We start from the raw sequence: 19,692 nt of genomic DNA on the forward strand, positions 1-19,692 counted from the left end.
GCTTCTAGGTAAAGGTATACATGGTTGGATGCAAAGAACAGAAGTACTGACCTGGTCCTGGTCCTGGTCTAGTAGCGATTGCGAAGTCTAAATTTTGGCCGCTAGAATTTCAAAGTTTTGGCTATATTAGACTAGTAATTTTAAAGTTAAAATAATAATATAATATTATATATTTTAATAATATTTTACAAATAAAAATTTTTGTAATATTTTACAAATATATTTTATATATTAATTAATAATTTATTTTTTACTTAAAATTATTATTTTCCAACTACCTGAACCATAATTTGTCCCTCTACTACCTGAGCCAAATTGTTCATATATAACCAACCTGTTGAGAATTTCTTTATAACGACGTTAGCTGATGTAAGTTGGTTGCAAATTTGATCATAACGACACGATTGCAAATAGACCATGCAAAACATAAAGTTGATTGCAAATTTCTTGCCTTTAATCACAAGGACAATTATGAAGGAGTGAAGCAGACGCGGGAGAAGAGAGAGAAAATATGAATAAAAAAATCTTTTGGTTAGTGAGCAGTAACTCACCAAACTTAACTTTTTCAATACAGCAAATTTTGAAAAAACTTAATCAAAATTTAGACTTGGCTAGCATTTAAGGAGTCCAATGGGGCTGTTAATTTGGACTTTGGATGTATGCTTCCTATGGCCTAAACGTGTTCCTGCAGTAGTGCTTTGATTCCTTTGAATAATATATCTAGGAGAGAGGATCCGTTGAGGAGAGAGACTCCCGATCGCCGCCCCTGTCCGGCGAGTGGCGGCTCACCGCCGGCACAGAAAGACTCGCCCGGCTCAGGCGACCCCTCCGTGGGTCTTCCGGCGCTTTGATCAGCCTCCCCCCAGTACGTTACGCCCGTTGAGGAGAGAGGAACCGTTGAGGAGAGAGTATCCCGATCGCCGCCCCTGTCCGGCGAGTGGCGGCTCACCGCCGACACAGAAAGACTCGCCCGGCTTAGGCGACCCCGCCGTGGGTCTTCCGGCGCGTTGACCACCCCCCCAATCCGATCACAGTTCTCCCTCACCGATCTCTGTCCGGCGCGTGGCTGCGCACCGCCGCTTCAGACCGCCTCGCCGGGCTCAGGCGCCCTCGCCGAGGGTCCTCTGGCACGCTGATCGGCTCTAAACTCCGGGCTATGGCCAGTGACTGAACAGCAAGCCACTGCTCGTGCAAGGAACTGCTCGTGCTGGAACCGTTCGTGGGAGGGGCTACATGGCGGACGTAGAGCCACCGGTGGCAGGTCGCCGCACCTTTGCTGATGTCTTCGCAGCACCTCAACCATTGCCTGAAGTGGAGGTTGTGCTTAGGCCACCGAAGATAATAGAAGGGGAAATATGCTTTATTTTCTCTGCAGAGGAAACAGAGGCCACTGCAAGGCCATTTCGATTTTCCATTGTTCTGAAGTTCCTCCGTCAGAGACCCTCACTTGACTCTATAAGGTCTTTCATCCGTAGTCGATGGGGTTTATCCTGCTGTCCTGTAGTCTCGGCAATGCAAAATTCTAGAAATGTGTTCATCAGGATGTCGAAAGAAGAGGATTTTAACAAAGCTCTGTCCAGAGAGTCATGTGAGATCAATGGCGTCTGCTATAGGCCTTTTGCATGGTCTCCAGATTACACAGAGGAATATGAGTCACCATGCGTGCCTGTGTGGGTTTTCTTGCCTGGACTCCCCCCGCACTTTTACCATGCTTCGGTATTAAAAATGATAACGGCGCCGATTGGAAAGTTCATTCGGAGAGACAACCCGACCACATGCGCTACAAGAACTGATGGAGCAAGGATTTGTTTAGAGGTCGATGCCTCCCGAGATCCAATTACTCACTTCTGGCTTGGATGTCCAGGACTACCTCACAGCAGGAGACAAGAAGTGGTCTATGAAACATTACCTGCTTACTGCTGCAATTGCCACCAACAGGGCCATAATTCTAAGACATGCCGCATTGGTAAAGACCATACCAAGAAAGGGACTGGGAACCAAGTCTGGGTCAAGAAAGGATCTTCAGCAGAATCCAAGACAGAACTAGAAGTTGGGAAAAATCAGATGGATGAGAATGAAGCAGGAGGGTCTTCGAAAAATGAGAATAATACAGACAATGGAACAGGGGGCCAACTAGTTTTTCAGGAGAAGGGAGGCGAACAAGAAAAAGTGCAGCATGCCACACACAACCTGCATGAAGTAGAAGAAGAAGAAGAAGAAGAAAGTAGCGAGCTTAAAGGGGCGAATAGAGTTAATAACCAGGAGTGTAGTGGAACAACAGGGCACACTGTAGCTACAGATCAAGGTCAGGACAGCGTTGTGGTCCAATTGAATGATGATCTACCAGAGAAGTTTCCTGCCCCCTCCACACAATCAATAGAAGAGCAAGTTGTTGAGGACATAGGGAAAGTTTTAATTGAGCAAGAGAGCCTGCAAATCGTTAAATCTACATATCCCCTACCAGACCCACAAGAGGTTAGCACAGAAGCCATTAATCCAGTTGTGAGCGAAGTCACTGAGTCGGGCGAAGAATGGGAGAATCCTCTGATAAGCCTAAAGAGGAAATCGAAGAAGAAAAAGGCAAGATCCTTAGCAGTCAGTGTTAATGAGACGTTTATGGTTGCGCATGAAGAGGAAAGAAGGGATGAGATACTATTTTCCCATTCTGATCACGAGAGTGAGAGAGACAAAATCAAGGATGATATGCGCAAGGAATACTGCACAGACTCTGAGGGCTCCAACAACCCCAGAAAAACAGGCCAGAAAAGGGGCGCTACCAGAGTGGTAATTCGTCCTTCCAAATTTAAATTATGATCAGTCCTATTATTTTTTGGAATATTAGAGGAGTAGGCACTTCTTATAGGAGGTTGAGGAAAATTATTAAGCAATTTAGCCCTAATATCATAGCTTTAGCTGAGCCCTTTTTGTTAGAGGATAGAATCCCGTCATTCTTAGGAAGATTTAGTTGCAATTGTTTTGTCACAAATGAGGTGCATGGTGGTAAAATTTGGTTGATGTGGAATTCACTGGTTTCGATACAGTGGGTGGCGGGGTCTAATCAGTTTATTACTGTGAAAGTAGAGGAGAATGGTCATACGTTTCTACTATCTATTATATATGCAAAGTGCAACCGTAATGATAGAAGAGAGCTTTGGGCGGATTTGGAAAATATGGGGACTGCCAGAATTCCTTGGGTTCTCTGTGGGGACTTTAATATCATTAAGGACGAATCAGAAAGAAGAGGTGGGCGTCCTCGTCCTTTTGTAGCCATGGAAGAATTCAACCAGTGCATTCAAACCTGTGGTCTTTTAGAGATGTGCTCCAAAGGCCCGAATATGACCTGGTGCAATGGTCAAGGGGGTCAAGCGCGCAGTTGGGCCAGGTTAGACAGATGTTTTATTGATACTAATTTTCTTAATTCTTTTCCTAATGTGTCTTACCAGGTTTTGGCGCGCTCTACTTCGGATCACTCCCCGTTGGTTATTCAAATGGGGGAGAACTTATTCAGGTATGGTCCTAGTCCTTTCCGCTTTCAATATATGTGGACTGATCATTTGGATTTCTATAGTTTTGTGGATGGAGTGTGGAAACGTGAGGGCCTAGGGCACGGTTTAATCAACCTTTCCTCTAAATTAAAAAGGGTTAAGGTGGCTTTAAAAGAGTGGAATAAGAGTGTTTTTGGTAGGACTAACATCATAATCAAGGGTCTAGAGGCTCGTATTGATTATCTGGAAAGCCGTCTTCAAGTCTCTTTTAATGCCGAGGACGACTCTGACCTATTAGCATCCAAGTTGGAACTTTCAACTTGGTTGGGTAGAGAGGACACTAGGCTTGCTCATATGGCAAAGAAAAACTGGTTGAAAGATGGGGACCAGAACTCTAAATTCTTTCATGCTTTCTTAAAGGCCAAACTGCATAAAAGAGTTCAGGAGATGAGTATGTCAGATGGTAGGGTCTTACAGTCCCCTCTTGACATTCATACAGCTGCTGTTGATCATTTTCAGGAATTTCTGGGTCAGAGTAGTTCTCGTGTTCTTCCGAATTTGAGTGACTTGATCTCTCCCATTATTACTAATGAGGATAACTTGACTATTGGTAGAGATCCTTCCATAGAGGAAGTAAAGGATGCTCTATTCTCTATTCCCATTGATAGTAGCCCAGGGCCAGATGGTTTTGGATCAGGTTTTTTCAGAGTTTGTTGGGACTTGGTTAAAGATGATCTCCTTTCAGCCATTGTTGAATTTTTTCATAGCCATATGCTCCCAAAAAATTTCACTGCATCTTATATTGTGCTAATTCCGAAGGTGGATAAGCCCTCTGGCTTTGATAAATTTCGGCCCATTAGCCTTTGCTCCGTGGTCTACAAAATTTGTTCAAAAATCATTGTGGCTCGTATGACTAGTTTGCTCCCTAGAATGATATCGAAGGAGCAAGGGGCTTTTATTCCAGGCCGCAGTATCTTTGAGAATATCAGCTTAACTCAGGAAATGGTCCACTCTATTCATAGGAAATCCATTGGGGGCAATGTTCTGGTTAAGCTTGACATGTCTAAGGCTTATGATCGAGTAGACTGGAATTTTTTATTACATGTTCTGTTTAGCTTTGGGTTCTCTCCTAATGTTTGTGACCTGATTAACTCTTGTATATCCTCACCGTGGTACTCTGTCATGATGAATGGGACCCCCATGGGTTTCTTTAAGGGAAAGCGAGGCCTAAGGCAAGGTGACCCCTTATCGCCTTACCTTTTCATAATAATGTAAGAGGTGTTCTCTCGTCTCCTTAAGAATTCCTTTGAGACAGGTAAAATTGGTCAATTTGTTCAAGCTAGAGGGACCCCGATTATCTCTCACCTTATGTATGCAGATGATATAGTTATCTTTGCAAATGGTGGAAAAAGAAGTATGAGAGCTTTGATGGAAGTTTTGAACAAATATGAGGAGTGGACTGGTCAAGTGCTCAGTAAAGAGAAGAGTGCTATTTTTTTCTCTAAGAAAATTTCTGTCTCTAGGAAACATGCTCTTCTCTGCTCTACTGGGTTTACCGAGGGTTCTTTTCCTTTTAAGTACCTGGGGGTGCCTATTGTGGATGGTAGGCTAAAGGCTTGCGATTTTGGCGACTTACTGGGCAAAGTGAACAAGAAGATTGCAGGATGGAAGATGAAGATTCTCTCTGCTGGTGGTAGAACTATTCTGCTGCGTCATGTTTTATCTAGCATGGCCACCCACCTGCTGGCGGTTTTAGATGTCCCTAAAGTGGTGATACGTAGCCTGAATAAACTCATAAGCTCTTTCTTTTGGGTTGAATCGGGAGGCAAGAGTAGGAGGAAATGGATTTCTTGGAAACACATATGTACGCCTACGGACGAAGGTGGTTTGGGTATTAGGGACTTTGGGGATGTTCAGAGAGCCTTACACATGAAACTTGCCTGGAATCTTATTAAGGGCAACTCTCTTTGGGCGGAATTTTTTAGAGGTAAATATGTTAAAGGAAATCACTTATCCCTCCTTGAGCCTACTAAAGGGACCCGCTTTTGGAAATCTATTGCCCGTAGTATTCCGGAGGTGATGAATAGCTCCAAATGGATTGTGAAGGAAGGTAATATCTCCTTTTGGTATGACAATTGGGACAACGAAGGCCCTCTCTATGCTCAATTTCCTGTGACTGAACAACCTTTGATTAAGATAAATGAGTGCCGTATTGAGAATGAGTGGGATATTTCTCTTCTGAACAGATTAGTGGGCCATCAGAAAGCCAATGATCTGTATGAGTTTTTTGCTAGACAGAAGGAGGGTGAAGATGTGCTTGTTTGGTTGAAGGATAATGAAGGCAATTTTACTACTAAGAGTGCCTGGGACTGTATAAGGGTTCGGGCGCCCCCTTTACCCTGGGCTCAGTGGATATGGCATACTAATCTTCCCAAGAAGATTTCTATCATGATGTGGAAGGCTACTAATAACTGCCTCAGTGTTGACAAGAATATTAGTATGGTGGGTGTTTCAATGGCCTCTAAATGTAATTGCTGTCAAAAGGGTCATACTGAGGACCTGAACCATGTGCTCTGCACGGGAGATTTCGCTAGACACATTTGGCGTCTAGCGGCCACTCATCTAGGGGTTCATATGGCCCCTTTCTACACTTGGAAGGATCAAACTAATTTTTGGTTTCGTCGTGCGGGTAAGTCTTCACAGGTTAGAACCATATTTGGCCTTCTGCCCTCCATTATTTCCTGGAAACTTTGGGAGAGGCGCTGTAAAGCCCGATATGAAGATAAGGCTCACTCAAAAGAGTCGGTTTGGCACGCTATTAAAATTTGGCTCCAGCGCATCATGGACCAGATCATGAAAGTGAGTTCTCTTTCCGCCCAGGACATGAATATTTTGCATAGACTGGAAATTCCAGTCTTGTTCCCTAAGCCCAAGAGGGTCCGGGTGGTAAAATGGCACCGGCCCCCTCGGGGCTGGGTAAAACTCAATACCGATGGAAGTAGTTTCGGGAACCCTGGAACCTCTGGTGCTGGGGGTGTTATTCGGGATGAGGATGGTAGATTACTTCTGGCTTACTCTGTTCCATTGGGTTTAGGTACCAATAATTTTGCAGAACTCAGCAGCTTATTGGAAGGTGTTCGCAGATGTCACGCGCTTGGATTTTATCGTGTTCAAATAGAGACTGACTCCCAACTGGTGGTCAATTGGATTGTTAAGAATAAGTGCCCCATTTGGTATTTAGAAGACTTTTGGGAAGATTTACAAGGACATCTTAATAGCCTGGAGTATACAGTAACACACATTTTTCGTGAAGGCAATGTCGTGGCTGACTTTCTAGCTAAGTGTGGGGCTGAAGGTTTGAACTCTGATTGGTCTGATATTCACATGTTGCCTAGCCTGTTAAGGGGTCTTCTCCGCATGGACAAATTGGGTATGCCCTACCTGAGGATATCATGAGCCTCTTGCCAGGTTTGTTTTGTGTTTTTTGCTTGTCTAATTTTGATATCTTGGTATTTGCGTCTCTTTGTTCTTGTTTTCTTGGTTTTTTGCAGGTTTCCCTCTTTGGCTTTCTCGGAAGTAGGTTATATATATTTCTTTAGGCTTGTACCCTATATAGTTACACTTGTTTTGATGCTTGGGTACTCTTTTTCTAGATTTAGGTTTTTGTACCTCCCAGGTGTCGTGATTATAACCACGGTTTTCCTCCGCCAAAAGTAAGGGCAATCAATAAAATTGGGGCTCCGTCCTCTTTTTAAAAAAAAAAAAAAAAAAAAAAAAAAAAAAAAAAAAAAAAAAAAAAAAAAAGAATAGCATTTAATTATAAACTTCTGTTAGACTTCTTGATTATATTTTATTTTTTATTTGCTCTCCATTATACATATATATATATATATATATATATAATATATGCAGCATAATGAGAAAATGAAGAGTATGGAGGACAGAAAAGGCATAAATGGATCAGAGCCGGGATGAAATGAAGATATATGCGATGAATCGTGAACTTCAAATCCCTCTTGTTGGAAATCAATATAGAATTGATGCGGTTTTCTGAAGCATAATCTGCTCTCTAAACTTGGCATGAATAAGTTCATCGGCTTTCTTGTCAACCTCATCAGAATATGGTCCAGCATCACTGAGAGAGGCAGTCACATCACATTCATCTGAGCTTGCATGAAAGTTTTCACCCTCACTCAACGATCGATCAAACGTGCGCGCTCCATTGGTTGCTTTGCAATGTTCAATTGCCTCTATTCACAGAGCTTCACCTATGCTCGGTGTATGGAGATTGGGAAATATCAATGATACCAAAAGTAGAAGTTGGTAGATCTGTGATGACAACGAGTAGACCTCAAAATTATGTTCAGAACTCAGAAGTTGAATGCAGCTTATCATTGCATAGCAGTTGATGATCAAGGGCTTGTGTTGTGAGAGTAGCTGCTGGTGCAATTAATTCTTTGTAGAGGCACACCTAGAGAAAGTGGAATTGTTCTTCCCACGGGAAGATCAGTGACTAATTTACAAGCACCGACTCATCTGTAATCTTCCCCACTGCCCGCACCCAAAGCAGTAGATAAATGATTTTTAATATATGAAAAGGAATGTAGCCGCCAACTGAAATAAATTCTAATATTGGTTGTTGATTTGAATTGATTAGCCTTGAAGTTGTGATACAGGAGTTGTTAATGGTATGCAGACATGAGAAATATGAACAGTTATTAGATTGAAGATATAGATCAGAGTTCTAAATACCGTACCGGCCGGTATTTACCGTGCCGGGATAGTGACCAGTATAAGGAAGGTATGTGTTTCATACCGAGTCAAATACTGATCGTACCGATTACGTTCTAATAAATGTAAGCACAAGTGTTGGAAGAAAAAAAATCTGTATGCTGTACAGATTACATTCTGGTTTGTGAGGGAATAAAAAGGAAGCTCCCATTCTATGATAGAGTCCATTATAAACATGACCGATCAACTTTTATCCCTGTTAGAGAAGTTGCCACTTATGGTGGAAACCAGAACAGTTAGATTCTGATGCTCTCAAATCAATGCTTAAGGAATTAGCTAGAGTGGTAAATGCCCCATTTTTCTTTTCTTCTCAATGTCCCATATTATTCTATACTTCTATGTAGATAATCATCTCATTGAGATTAGATTATCTCACCACGATAGATGATATGATCTAATTTAAATGACATAATTTAATTTGAAATATAAATTTTAAAAATATGAATCTTACGAATCAAATCTTACCATTTAAGTGATGTAAATGATACACTCTAATAATTGGCTTGAGAATATAATAACTCCACAAAACAAATAATTAATTTTTTAGTGACATTTCTAAAAACATTTGAGAGAGAATTATATTATCCTCGTATAAATCTTCATATATAATCAAGTGACAATAATAATTAAAAAGAAAAGAAAAAATAACGTTTCAGAATCTCATTGTTGCCACTAAAATCATTCTAGCACCTTGATCATCTTCCATGGGGTGGGAGTTGTCATCCCACTTGACACATGCATGACCAAAAATTTCTCTTATCTTATCTTTGCCCACCTTTTGGAATCTTTTCTTTTTGCTCTATATCTTGACTTGACAAAATTGGATATGTTCACATGCCCAATTCTTGATGAGTTGACCAGATCATATCCTAATAGTAATTCACTGCCCTTGCATCGATTCCTTAGCTTCACCACAATGCCCTTTACTCAAGTAAGGAATCACGATCGTGAAGCGGGTGCATCATACGGTAATGTTGGCCACGGGGGCCGTTGGACGTCATTGGGAACCACCAGGCGACGGGTCCGGCCAATCGGGGCAGCCGTGGAGGGGGCCACACGCTCACATGAAGGGCACATGGTGAGGGTGGTGGGAGGGTTCATGTGCATGTAAAACTGCGGGGAGAGTTTCAGTGCTCTAAGCTCCTGCACCTCCTTCTGAAGCCGCCTGTTCTCCTCCGTTAGATTCTCACAACACCTCTTCAAGTACTCGTAATCCATCTCTGTTTGCTTCAATTTGGTCCTGCATGCAAATGAATTGCACCCAACAAAATAAAACAAAAAACATGTGAGACATCAGCCAAATCCACCATTAATTCTACCCAAGTTACATTCATTGCTGCTACCAACGGTAAAATTTGGACAAAAAGTTCGGAAAAATCCAAATTGTATAAAATATATAAATTAAAGAAATGCTATGCATCGGCCACTATTCACTCCCACACTCCACACTGATAGTTTCTTTTTTCATAGGGTGAGGTGTGGGTTAGTGAATAATGGGAGAAGAATTTTTCATATAAATTATTTTAAATTCTTTCATCTCTATCATATATATATATATATATTTAAAGAACAGTACTACCCATAAGCCTCACCTCCTACACAACCACTTAAAAACATGTCATTTACCTTTTTATCTTATTTTACTTACAAGCATATTTGGAATCATTTTTATTACGTAGTTAAAAAAGTAAAATGACATATTTTTAAGTTGGTGTGCAGAGTGTGAGGCTTATATTTAGAATTTTTCATATTTAAAACTTTTCAAACTTTTAATTATGCCTTGGCAGCTATCCACGTTGTCTTTGAAAGCAGCAAAAATGTTGATGTAAAATTGTAAATCATAGAAGCAGGAGATAGTAATGTTACAACATCATTACGTGAAAAGACCATTCCACCCTTATATATGAAACGACAAAAATACCCCTACTTCAGGGGAGAAATATCTCACCTTGCCCTCCTGTTCTGAAACCACACCTCCACTTGTCTGGGGCTCAGATTCAGCTGCTTTGCCAAACCCAGCTTTTGCTTCTGAAACCACGTCAGATCCACACCAAGAAAATCCATGTTCAGAATTTCCCCCTCGTATCACCAAAAATTTACCAAATTGCAACCCCCTCTCATTCTTTGCACACAATTAAAAAAAAAAAAAAAGAAAAAAAAAAAAGAGTATTGGCCACTAACCGGATTCAAGGTATTGTGCTCTTTGAAGGTCTCCTCCAGAACCAAAGACTGCTCCTTTGACAGCCTGAGTTTCTTTCTTGACGGGTCGCCGCCGCCATCTTCCTCGTCGCTCTCGCGAGAGCACGAATCCCTCTCAGCCTCGTTTTCTTCTCCGTTTGGCTCTGATCTCTCGCTCCTCTTTCCGCTGATGCTCGATATCGTACTGTTCGGTGAAGAAACCCCATTTTCATCCTCACAGTCCGCCATCGATGGCAACTGGTTCACGTCCACTCCACCCAGGAACGTCGACCTCGCATCTGGGTTTCGATCTGCGAACGAGTTTCTACGTGAATTTCGAAGAAATATTTTCGATAAAATTTTCTAATAATTACTTCTAAAAATCCTCGTACAAAAAATAAAGGCATGTTCTGTAATGGCTAGCAAATATTGCGGATCTGAGGTTGAAAGCTTCTATCTTTATTGGGATATACTATCGCGGCTGCTAAATAAAAACGACCAAAAGCCCAGAAAAAGCAAAAATGCAACAGTTATTGGGAAAAAAATTGTATTATTCTTCTAACAAATGAATACATTCAGAAGAAGATAAAAGACAATCTATTAATACCAACATTAGTCTTGAAATCTATCAGATTCTTAAGTTCAAAAATGAGGAAAAAAAAAAGATCATATAAACTAAAATAGAGAGAAAAATAAAATGAAATTCCATAGCTTACCAGGTAACTGAAACATCTCATTCCAAGAACCCTTGTGTTTCTGCACGAACTGTGAAGGATTGTGCATGGGACTCACTTTCACAGAACTCCGATTCCCATCACACCCTAAGAAGCCCAAACCCAAACTCAAACCTAATCCCAACCCCAAACCTAACCCCAACCCATCGTCTTTCTCACCCGTTTTCTCTCTAATTTCTCCCATCAAAACAACGTCCAACTCTCTCTCTCTCTAACAAAACCCACCAAGCTGCTCTGTTTTCTTCCAGTAAATAACAGGCGTAGCGTTTGGATTCTGAGAAAGCAAAACCGAAAAGAAGGGTAGGAAAATTATGAAACTTTGGCAGGGTGGTGTGATGTCTACAGCCTCTCTCTCCCCCCTTCTGCTGTTGCAGTGGGAATAATGGATGGGACTATATATATATATATAGGGGGACAGAGAGACGCATAAAGGGCATAGATTTAATGATGATTCGTGTCAGATAGGCCATTGGCACAACGAAAATATAATTGGCTTTGCCAAAAGTAATGAGTTAGTAATTGGCTTTGCTATTAGCCATAGCCTGCTGGATTTAATCATGGTTGATGCTAAATTTAACTGTGGTTAAAAATATAGAGAGATAGAGAGTTCTGCGAAGTGTCGTTGTCTCAGCTTTTATTACCACTATCTGTTAGAAAGCGGCTTTGTCGCTCGTTGACCATTGACTACAAACTTCAAATGGGTCTCCGCTCTCGTAGCTTCACGCGCTTTCTATCATCTAGATGATTAAACCCTGAAAGCTCGAAAATATTCCAAAATCTCAATTAAAAATAAATAAATCTTATATAATATTTACTTTTATTTGTATAAATATTTTAAGTAGTATTAATTAAATAATGTTAAGAATAATAATAAAATATAATACAAATAATTAAAAATTAGATTAAAATTTGAGGTAATCTCGTATATTTTCAAATATTTTATTCTCAAGTATTATTCTATATAAAATATTTTTCAGTTTTAAATTTTAAATTATTTCATTTAATAATTAATTAATCATTATCCAAATATAAAAAATAATATAAATTTTTTAAATTTTAAAATAAAAATTATATTCAAATAATTTTTTAACTTTATAATATTTTTATTCAACTTATTCTCTCATTTTTTAAAATCTAATAAAACATTTTAACTCAAACTATTTCACTACTATTTATAAACTATTTTATTAACATCTACAGACATTATGATATATTATAAATGTCTAAACGAGTCATATATATATTTTTTCTCTTCAGCCTAAATTTTTGAAATGAGTAGTGATTTCACATAATATTTTAACATAAATCTTCAATTCGAACCATAAATATGTTTTCTTTCTAAAAGAAAAAAAAAGTGAGATCAGCAAAAATAAGTAGATTTTTTTTTAGGTCTCCTTTTATATTAGATTGACTTCGAAGCTCAATTATTTATTATCCACTTAAAATTTTCTGAGGATGAAATTATTTACGTTGAAAGAAACAAAGATGCAATTTAATTGGTAATCAAGTAGTAATTAGACGTAATTTGGTTCAATTAGCCGAAATAAAATTAATTATTTGTTTAATTTTGAGTTGGATGGGAAGAGATTTGTGGGGACAAGGAAGAGTGGAGGTCACGTGGGGAACATGCAAGGGTTCACGTGCACTAGCATGTTTACTTTTGGCCACGTGGTCCCATGATTGTATTCGTGCGTGTCACATTGTTTCGGCTCGACCGACCACGCACTTCTCTACAATCATTGGATACTCTCTCCATCTCACACAAACTTTCGGGATTCCATGCTTCAATCAAGATTGAGCTTCCGTCCTTCTCAAGTGCTCATATTTGAGCTTGCAAGTTGCAACACGCGCTCATTACGTTCATGGTAATAAAATATAAGCAAAATGCTCTAACGACATCAGAAATTTATATAAATAAAGAAAAATGTTAAATCCGTTTGATTTATTTGATTATTTTTTAAAATTTTTTAATTTAGTAATTAAAAAAAATATTATTTAATAATATTATGATTTTTTTATTTTTTTAAATATTTAAAAAATAGTGTGAAAAGAAACAAAAAATCACTATTTATTAAATATTTTTAATAAACAATATTTTTAAACATTTTTTAAAAAATTACAAATTTACAATATTATTAAATAATATTTTCTTAACTAAGTAAAAAAAAAACCTAGAAATAAAATAATTGGGCAAATCAAACGAGAGTCCAAAACGAGCTCCTTAGTATTTCTCATAAATAAATTTATAAATTGACTTGTAATATGATATGTTAAATTATAAAATTATTTATATTATAATATAGGCTTAATATATCATAAAAAGTCATATTAATTTATGCAATACTTATCAAAATATAAATATACAGGAAGTTCCTATAAAAATAGGTCATGAAGCACTTATATTTCAAGAGTTGGGATATATAATTTAATTTATATAATTTTTATTTATATCTTATTACCATGCGTCTCAATAGTCGGAGAATTGATTTTTTTTTTTTTAAATAAAAAGTCAAATTAATGTTTTAAAATTATTTTTCAATAATATATGAAATATTTAACAGAGATTTTAACCCCAAAGCATTCATATTTTAATGGGCAATGGATTGGGAAGGACCGAGTTGGGCTATATATTTTCTTTCGTCTTTCGTATCATGGATGAGATGACAATGAGCCCAAACTATGATCAAGCCCAGCCCAAACTACTATCCTCAACTTCGTCATACAGAAAGAGAGCTAGGGTTTTTCTCCAAATGCCCTAGTCTGAGCTAAACGAGGTTTACTTTCATCTTCTTCTTCTTACAAGGTTACTTTTTTTTTTTTTTTTTTAGTTTGGTTTTGATATTCAAATTAGGGAAAACTTCCTTTTGCAGTCGAATTACGGAACATTGTCTGAGAGGAAGTGTTTTGATCTATACATATATTGTTACACGGCTGTATATGGAAGAAATGCCAGGCTCACTTCGAGGGTGAGTACCTCCAGAAAGGGAGAGAAGAGAGAGAGAGGAGAGAAATTGGTTATTGTATTGATTTTGCATAAGGGAGAACACCTCTCTCTGTGAAGCCCGAACAGTCTCTGCCTTTCGCACAAGTGAAGCCCGAACGGTAAACTCTCCTCTCCTCTCCTTTCCTCGCTTCGCATCTCTCTCTCTCTCTCTCTCTCTCTCTCTCTCTGTGTAGAATTTCCAATACACTCGAAACCGAATCCCGAATCCCTCAGAGTTTGGACCCCTCGCATCGCGAGTTTTGGTTTTTCTTTGACTTTCCCCTTTCTCTGGAGATTTTGCCATCAAAACCCTAGCTTTACATCGGGATTCGTCTTCGAGTGCAGGAATTGGAATTTGTTCAAAGCCATCTCTGGCAGTGCCCTGGTAACCCCCTTCGACGGTGGTCTTGGAGTGTAACATATATTTGGATCTTTGAATTTGTTAGAGTCTTCAAGATGGGACCTTCGAAGCGGTTGAAGAAAGTTCAAGACAGCGACAGTGATTTCGAAGATTACGATGATGGCATGGATAGCGAGGACTCAACTGTGAGCAAATATTTTTTAACAATGGCTGGGCCTTTGTTATGTTTTTATTTTTTTTGGGGGGCGGGGGGGTTATGCTCTATTTATGGGTCTTGTTACTCCTTTTAGCATGAAGAAGAAGAAGACGACGACGACGACGAAGATGGAGAGGAAGATGGAGGGGAAGGTATTGGTAGAGATGCGGAGATGGAAGAGCTTGACAAAGAGTACAAGGCTCTTCAGCGCCAGGAGCTGTAAGACTCTTTTTTGTTTTCCGTATGGGGTTGTGCACTTGATTTCTTTACCAGCGTAGAAACATTGTTCTGGGCTGCTGAATGCGAGTTTGATTTATTCTTTGATTTATCGGACAACTTTTCCAGAATATTGGTGACGCGGAGAGGATCAATTTCACACAAATTATAAGTACATAGGCACTTGAGGACATACCTGTCCTTGCATATATGCTATTGTATCATTTTTTAAGTTTTGATTTTCATTCAGAGATATTCTAAAGGATATGAAGCGTCACAAGGATGAAGATCTTCTCAAGGGTCAGGCAGTGAAGAACCAAAAGGTGTGGGTGCTGTTTTTATACTCGGAATTCTATTGCTAAAGCCATAAAATAGGTTATACGGATTCTATGGATTCAGCAAATGATATTTATTCCCTTGCCATGTAATTTTTTTCGTACATGTGCATGTTCTTCACTGCATTGACAATCTCTCCTTTCCCCTTTTCCCTGAAGGTTCTCTGGGACAAAACTCTGGAATTCAGATTCTTACTTCAGAAAGCGTTCTCAAGTTCAAATAGATTACCCCAGGTCTTTTTTGGAACTTAACTCTTGTTTACCTTGACTCTGGCTCTTTGTTATATCCAAACATACTGGCTAAACATGATGTGCTGGCTACAGGAGCCAGTTAGGTCTTCATTCTGTGATTCAGATGAGGATGTCAATGTAGCATATTCAAACCTGATTACCTCATCTAAGAAGACTTTAGATTCTCTATTGGGGTTACAAGAGGTATGAATGTTCTGGAAAGTCATTATGCCTACTGTGTCTCTTGATACCCTGTTCAATTACCTTCAAAGAATATTTTCAACAGTGAATGTTTTGTTTTCGCTATATAAATTAGGCATTGACACTCAATTTTCTCTATTCATCTTGTTGTATTTCTGTTGCGACAGGCTTTGCTTGAGAAAAATCCTTCTATTGTTCAACCCACAGATGGTATGGACAAGTTTTGCCTCTATTTTACTATTCCATGATCTATACACCTCCCATTGTTTATTCAATTTGTTGCCATTTTCCAGATTCTTTATCATCTACCAAGTGTTAGTTGTTATAATTTCAACCTTTCTCAAGTTAGGCATCTTGAATTAACGTTTTACCTAAACCTATTTTAGGGTTCTGATATTTCTAGTACTCTTGTGCAATTTTCTTCAACTTAAAGCTAATGATAAATGATGACCTGATTGTAGAAACACCAATAGATTGTGTTACTAAACTAGTGTAATGTTATTGGAGTTTTTAGTGTTGAAGATAAATCTGTGGTTCATTGTTTGATAATCTATATGCAATAAAAATATTGTTTTGGCTTGCTTATCATAAAACTCTTCTCTTAAAGGTAATTTTGGAAGATCATCCAAGATCTCAGAAGCTGCTATGAACTCTAGTGTTGAAGGGGATGAAGATTGGTCAAGGGTTTCTCAGCTGCAGATGAGGTACTTTGATCATCTCCTACTCTTGCCAACCCTCACATGTTAAATACTGTGTTTTGAATATCCCATCTAATTTAGTCAATGCTATGGAGGTTCTTCAAACTTCCTTACGTGAATCTTGGTAATGTAATACTCATATGCTTTGGTAATACTAATATTCCACCTTAAGTACACATCTTTCTTGCTTTGACAACTTGCCTTGCATGCTTTATTGCATTTCAGTTTTGCATATATATTAAATTGTAGTTTATGATATGATTTATGCTATATGCTACGCTCTCGTCCTACTCCCATTACATTTTGCTGATGTGTCATTACCCATCAACCATTTGTTTGGCTATTTTTTTAAACATTAATTTAAAGGTTGATGAATAATGTCACATCAATGTGGTAGGATAGGATTTGGGTGAGGGTGTAGTATATAGCACTTTTCCCTATTGAGCTAGGTATTTTTATATACCATTACTTATAAAAAAATATCAAATGTCAGCTTTGCATGTATTAAACCTTTCTCGTGGGTTTAATTTCTTAACTTGGGTGTTTCAAGTTACTTGAGTGTATTCATGCTTGTATCTTGTAGGATAGCTTCCTTCAGAGACAAATCAATAGACAAATGGCAGAGGAAGACACAAGTGACAACTGGTGCTGCTGCCATGAAAGCCAAATTGCATGCTTTTAACCAGGTTAGGCCCCGTGAGTGGACTGGCAGCCATACTGCCCCCTGTTAGATGAACAATTTTCTAACTCAATCCTTCTCTTGCAACAGAATATTAGTGAGCAAGTTGCTGCCTATATGAGAGATCCAAGTAGAATGATCAAGCAGATGCAACTGAGGAAATCAACAGTCGGCATATTTGGGAGTGTAAGATAATCTTCTCTTTTTCATATGACTTGAGAGGTGATGTATGTTTACACGCACCCACATTTTGGCTCACACGTACATGTAGACTAAATGAACAAGGTATTCATATACTTCTTCTGCTCATATTCTAATACCTGACATGTTGATGGCAGGGTCTTGGAAGGGAGGATAATTCTGAGAGAGAGGTAACCTAATTTTCACGTAGTTGAGTTAATTCTAGGACCTCATCTGAAAGTGGAAGTTTAAGTGCCAAATACTGTTGACATAAATCTCTCTGGTGTGCTTGTATATTTAACAAATTGCAAATGGCCCATTCTCAAATTACATTCATTGCCTGGAATGGCCCATCGTGGACCATAATCATATTTATTTTTTTGGACGTACTGAGACCACCTCCTCCAACCTCATCACACAAATCCGTTTTACATTTTTCTACTTTGATCAAGAAGCACTGGCTGATGGACATCCTGTATCCTGGATGGCTGAAAATTTTGCCAGCATTAGTGAATGATGACCCCAATATTAGATATGCTGCATTCTTATTCATGCATGACAGAAATAAAAGAGAAACAAAGTTCTCATTCTGTATTTTGTATGACTTAAATACATCACATCAGTCGGTGTGGCAGAGAATGACAAATCCAAGAAAAAAATAGCATTGCTCTAAATAAAATGACATCTTTTTAATAAGAGGAATACCGAAGTTCTGTTTTCCTAGTGACAATTTGATGTTTATTAAATCCTTTTACTTTGATTAGGAAGTACAGCCCGATGGTGACGCTGAACTTCTAGACGACACCGAATTTTACCAGCAATTATTGAAGGAATTCTTTGAGATGATTGACCCAACATCATCTGGTAAGATATTGTGGCATCTTGTAGTTTGCATATCCACGTTTTTGTACTTGGACCCAGTTTATGACTTTTTATGCTATGAACATACCATGGAAGTTTGATTGCTTATTTGCATTGTGATATCCGTTTCTTCTGTTTTGTTTTGTTTTTTTTAATCCAAAAAAGAAAGAAAAAATTATTTCTATATTCCATGTTTCATGCTAGACATTCCAGTTACAGCACTGCTTTGGATAAGAAAGTGGACTTGCAACCGACAATTTATGGATACCTCCTCTTTTTGTTAAAAAGTTGCTTTGTACTTTTTCAAATTGAACTTGCTTCTTGGAGAGCATCGGTTCCATACCTGTCTCATAGTTAGTTATTTAAAGGACAATTACTTGCTAGATAATCAGTGATTGACTCCTGATTTTGACTCTTCAATATTACATGCAGACTCAGCCTTTTATGCTTTGAAAAGGTCGCAAACTAAGAAGAGAAAGATGGTTGATCGGAAGGCCTCGAAGAGTCGTAAAATAAGGTAACTTATCCATAGACGATACTACTTTGAGTTGCTGCCATGTAATTCCCAAAATTAATGCATATCCGAACATAATTGTTGTTCAAATGCACTATAATTTTGCAGGTACCATGTTCATGAAAAGATTGTCAATTTTATGGCTCCTCAGTCCATGGATCTTCCTCCTATGGCACCTAAATTATTTGAGAATTTGTTTGGGTTGAAAACCCAAAAACCAGCTTCTGTAGTCTAGTGTACTCATGCACAAGTGAGGCAGCCTTAAAGTGGCTTGCCAATTTATAATATCAGTTAAAACGAATATCAGTTAAACGAATATCAGATAAACCTTTATATCTGGAGTATGGTTTCCATTTTTTTCTTTGGTGCAAACAAATGAAAAAAAATGTTATATAGATGCTTTTCAAAACTAAAAGAGAATTATTCCATTTGAGCAAAAAAAAAAAAAAAAATTTAACAAAAGATAAGTTATATGTTGATTTAGCAAGTTTTAGCTCAACCAAAAATTATCTCGAAAATTCAATTCAAAAGAAAACTGACCAAAACATTAGCTTGTAAAATCACTTTTGTAGAATTCACATGTAGACGGGTTAATTCTCAAAAAAAGATGTTTCTGTTTTGATAAATGATATTTGTAATTGTGAAATGGATAAATGCTGTGTAATTATTTTAAAAAAATTGAGTAAATGCATGATTTACATTAAAAAAATTAATTTTTTAATAATAAATTTTCCTCTTTTTAAATGATTGTATACACTTGCACACTCCATTTCTAAGCATTACTCCTCTCTATGTACCATATGATGTATCTATTAACAGAGCATCCTACTATTTATGTTTTATATTATAACGATTCAAATACTGTCACAGAAATTCTACCAGTACCAGCCTATCCCCATGGCTCTTCCATTTAAATTGTGTTACATTTACGCTATCGACGTTGAAGTCTCGAAGCAAAATAGATCAAGAGAGCTGTGCTTGAAAAAATCTTCAAATTTCCTTTCCCCTCCCCATTATAAGCAAAAAAAGGAAAAGAAATCCCCCCGGGC

At 38.2% G+C, this 19,692-nt stretch overlaps 4 protein-coding genes across 7 annotated transcripts; 3 read left to right on the forward strand and 1 right to left on the reverse strand.

Moving 5' to 3' along the window:
* The first annotated feature begins 874 nt into the window (after positions 1 to 874).
* Positions 875 to 4,747, forward strand: LOC118348509. The gene is made up of 2 exons (XM_035690365.1): positions 875 to 3,243; positions 3,444 to 4,747. Exon 1 carries the CDS (start codon positions 1,234 to 1,236, stop codon positions 2,812 to 2,814), a length of 1,581 nt encoding a protein of 526 aa, XP_035546258.1. The 5' UTR covers positions 875 to 1,233; the 3' UTR covers positions 2,815 to 3,243; positions 3,444 to 4,747.
* On the forward strand, positions 3,171 to 7,065 carry LOC118348501. The gene is made up of 4 exons (XM_035690336.1): positions 3,171 to 4,722; positions 4,801 to 6,776; positions 6,881 to 6,953; positions 7,037 to 7,065. Exons 1-4 carry the CDS (start codon positions 3,171 to 3,173, stop codon positions 7,063 to 7,065), a joined length of 3,630 nt encoding a protein of 1,209 aa, XP_035546229.1.
* A 1,745-nt stretch (positions 7,066 to 8,810) lies between these two features.
* LOC108990234 (homeobox-leucine zipper protein ATHB-4-like) lies at positions 8,811 to 11,572 on the reverse strand. Its single transcript, XM_018964128.2, has 4 exons — positions 11,171 to 11,572; positions 10,458 to 10,765; positions 10,225 to 10,304; positions 8,811 to 9,516 (listed from the first exon to the last, which is right to left on the reverse strand). The coding sequence occupies exons 1-4, from the start codon at positions 11,370 to 11,372 to the stop codon at positions 9,216 to 9,218; spliced, it is 891 nt and encodes a 296-aa protein (XP_018819673.1). The 5' UTR covers positions 11,373 to 11,572; the 3' UTR covers positions 8,811 to 9,215.
* A 2,323-nt stretch (positions 11,573 to 13,895) lies between these two features.
* LOC108990208 (putative uncharacterized protein DDB_G0270496) lies at positions 13,896 to 19,000 on the forward strand. 4 transcript variants are annotated; one of them, XM_035690211.1, is made up of 15 exons: positions 13,896 to 13,962; positions 14,059 to 14,290; positions 14,517 to 14,717; positions 14,823 to 14,947; positions 15,195 to 15,267; positions 15,439 to 15,513; positions 15,604 to 15,714; positions 15,879 to 15,921; positions 16,319 to 16,415; positions 16,993 to 17,095; positions 17,179 to 17,274; positions 17,427 to 17,459; positions 18,033 to 18,132; positions 18,562 to 18,646; positions 18,752 to 19,000. In XM_035690211.1, the coding sequence occupies exons 3-15, from the start codon at positions 14,628 to 14,630 to the stop codon at positions 18,876 to 18,878; spliced, it is 1,158 nt and encodes a 385-aa protein (XP_035546104.1). In that variant the 5' UTR covers positions 13,896 to 13,962; positions 14,059 to 14,290; positions 14,517 to 14,627; the 3' UTR covers positions 18,879 to 19,000. The 4 variants fall into 4 exon arrangements, with proteins under 4 accessions (XP_035546104.1, XP_018819654.1, XP_018819646.1 ...); XM_018964109.2 differs by having other exon boundaries at positions 14,618 to 14,717; XM_018964101.2 differs by having other exon boundaries at positions 13,937 to 14,290.
* Positions 19,001 to 19,692: the final 692 nt, after the last annotated feature.

This window comes from Juglans regia, chromosome 5 (genome assembly GCF_001411555.2).
Source record: "Juglans regia cultivar Chandler chromosome 5, Walnut 2.0, whole genome shotgun sequence".
Taxonomy (NCBI): domain Eukaryota; kingdom Viridiplantae; phylum Streptophyta; class Magnoliopsida; order Fagales; family Juglandaceae; genus Juglans; species Juglans regia.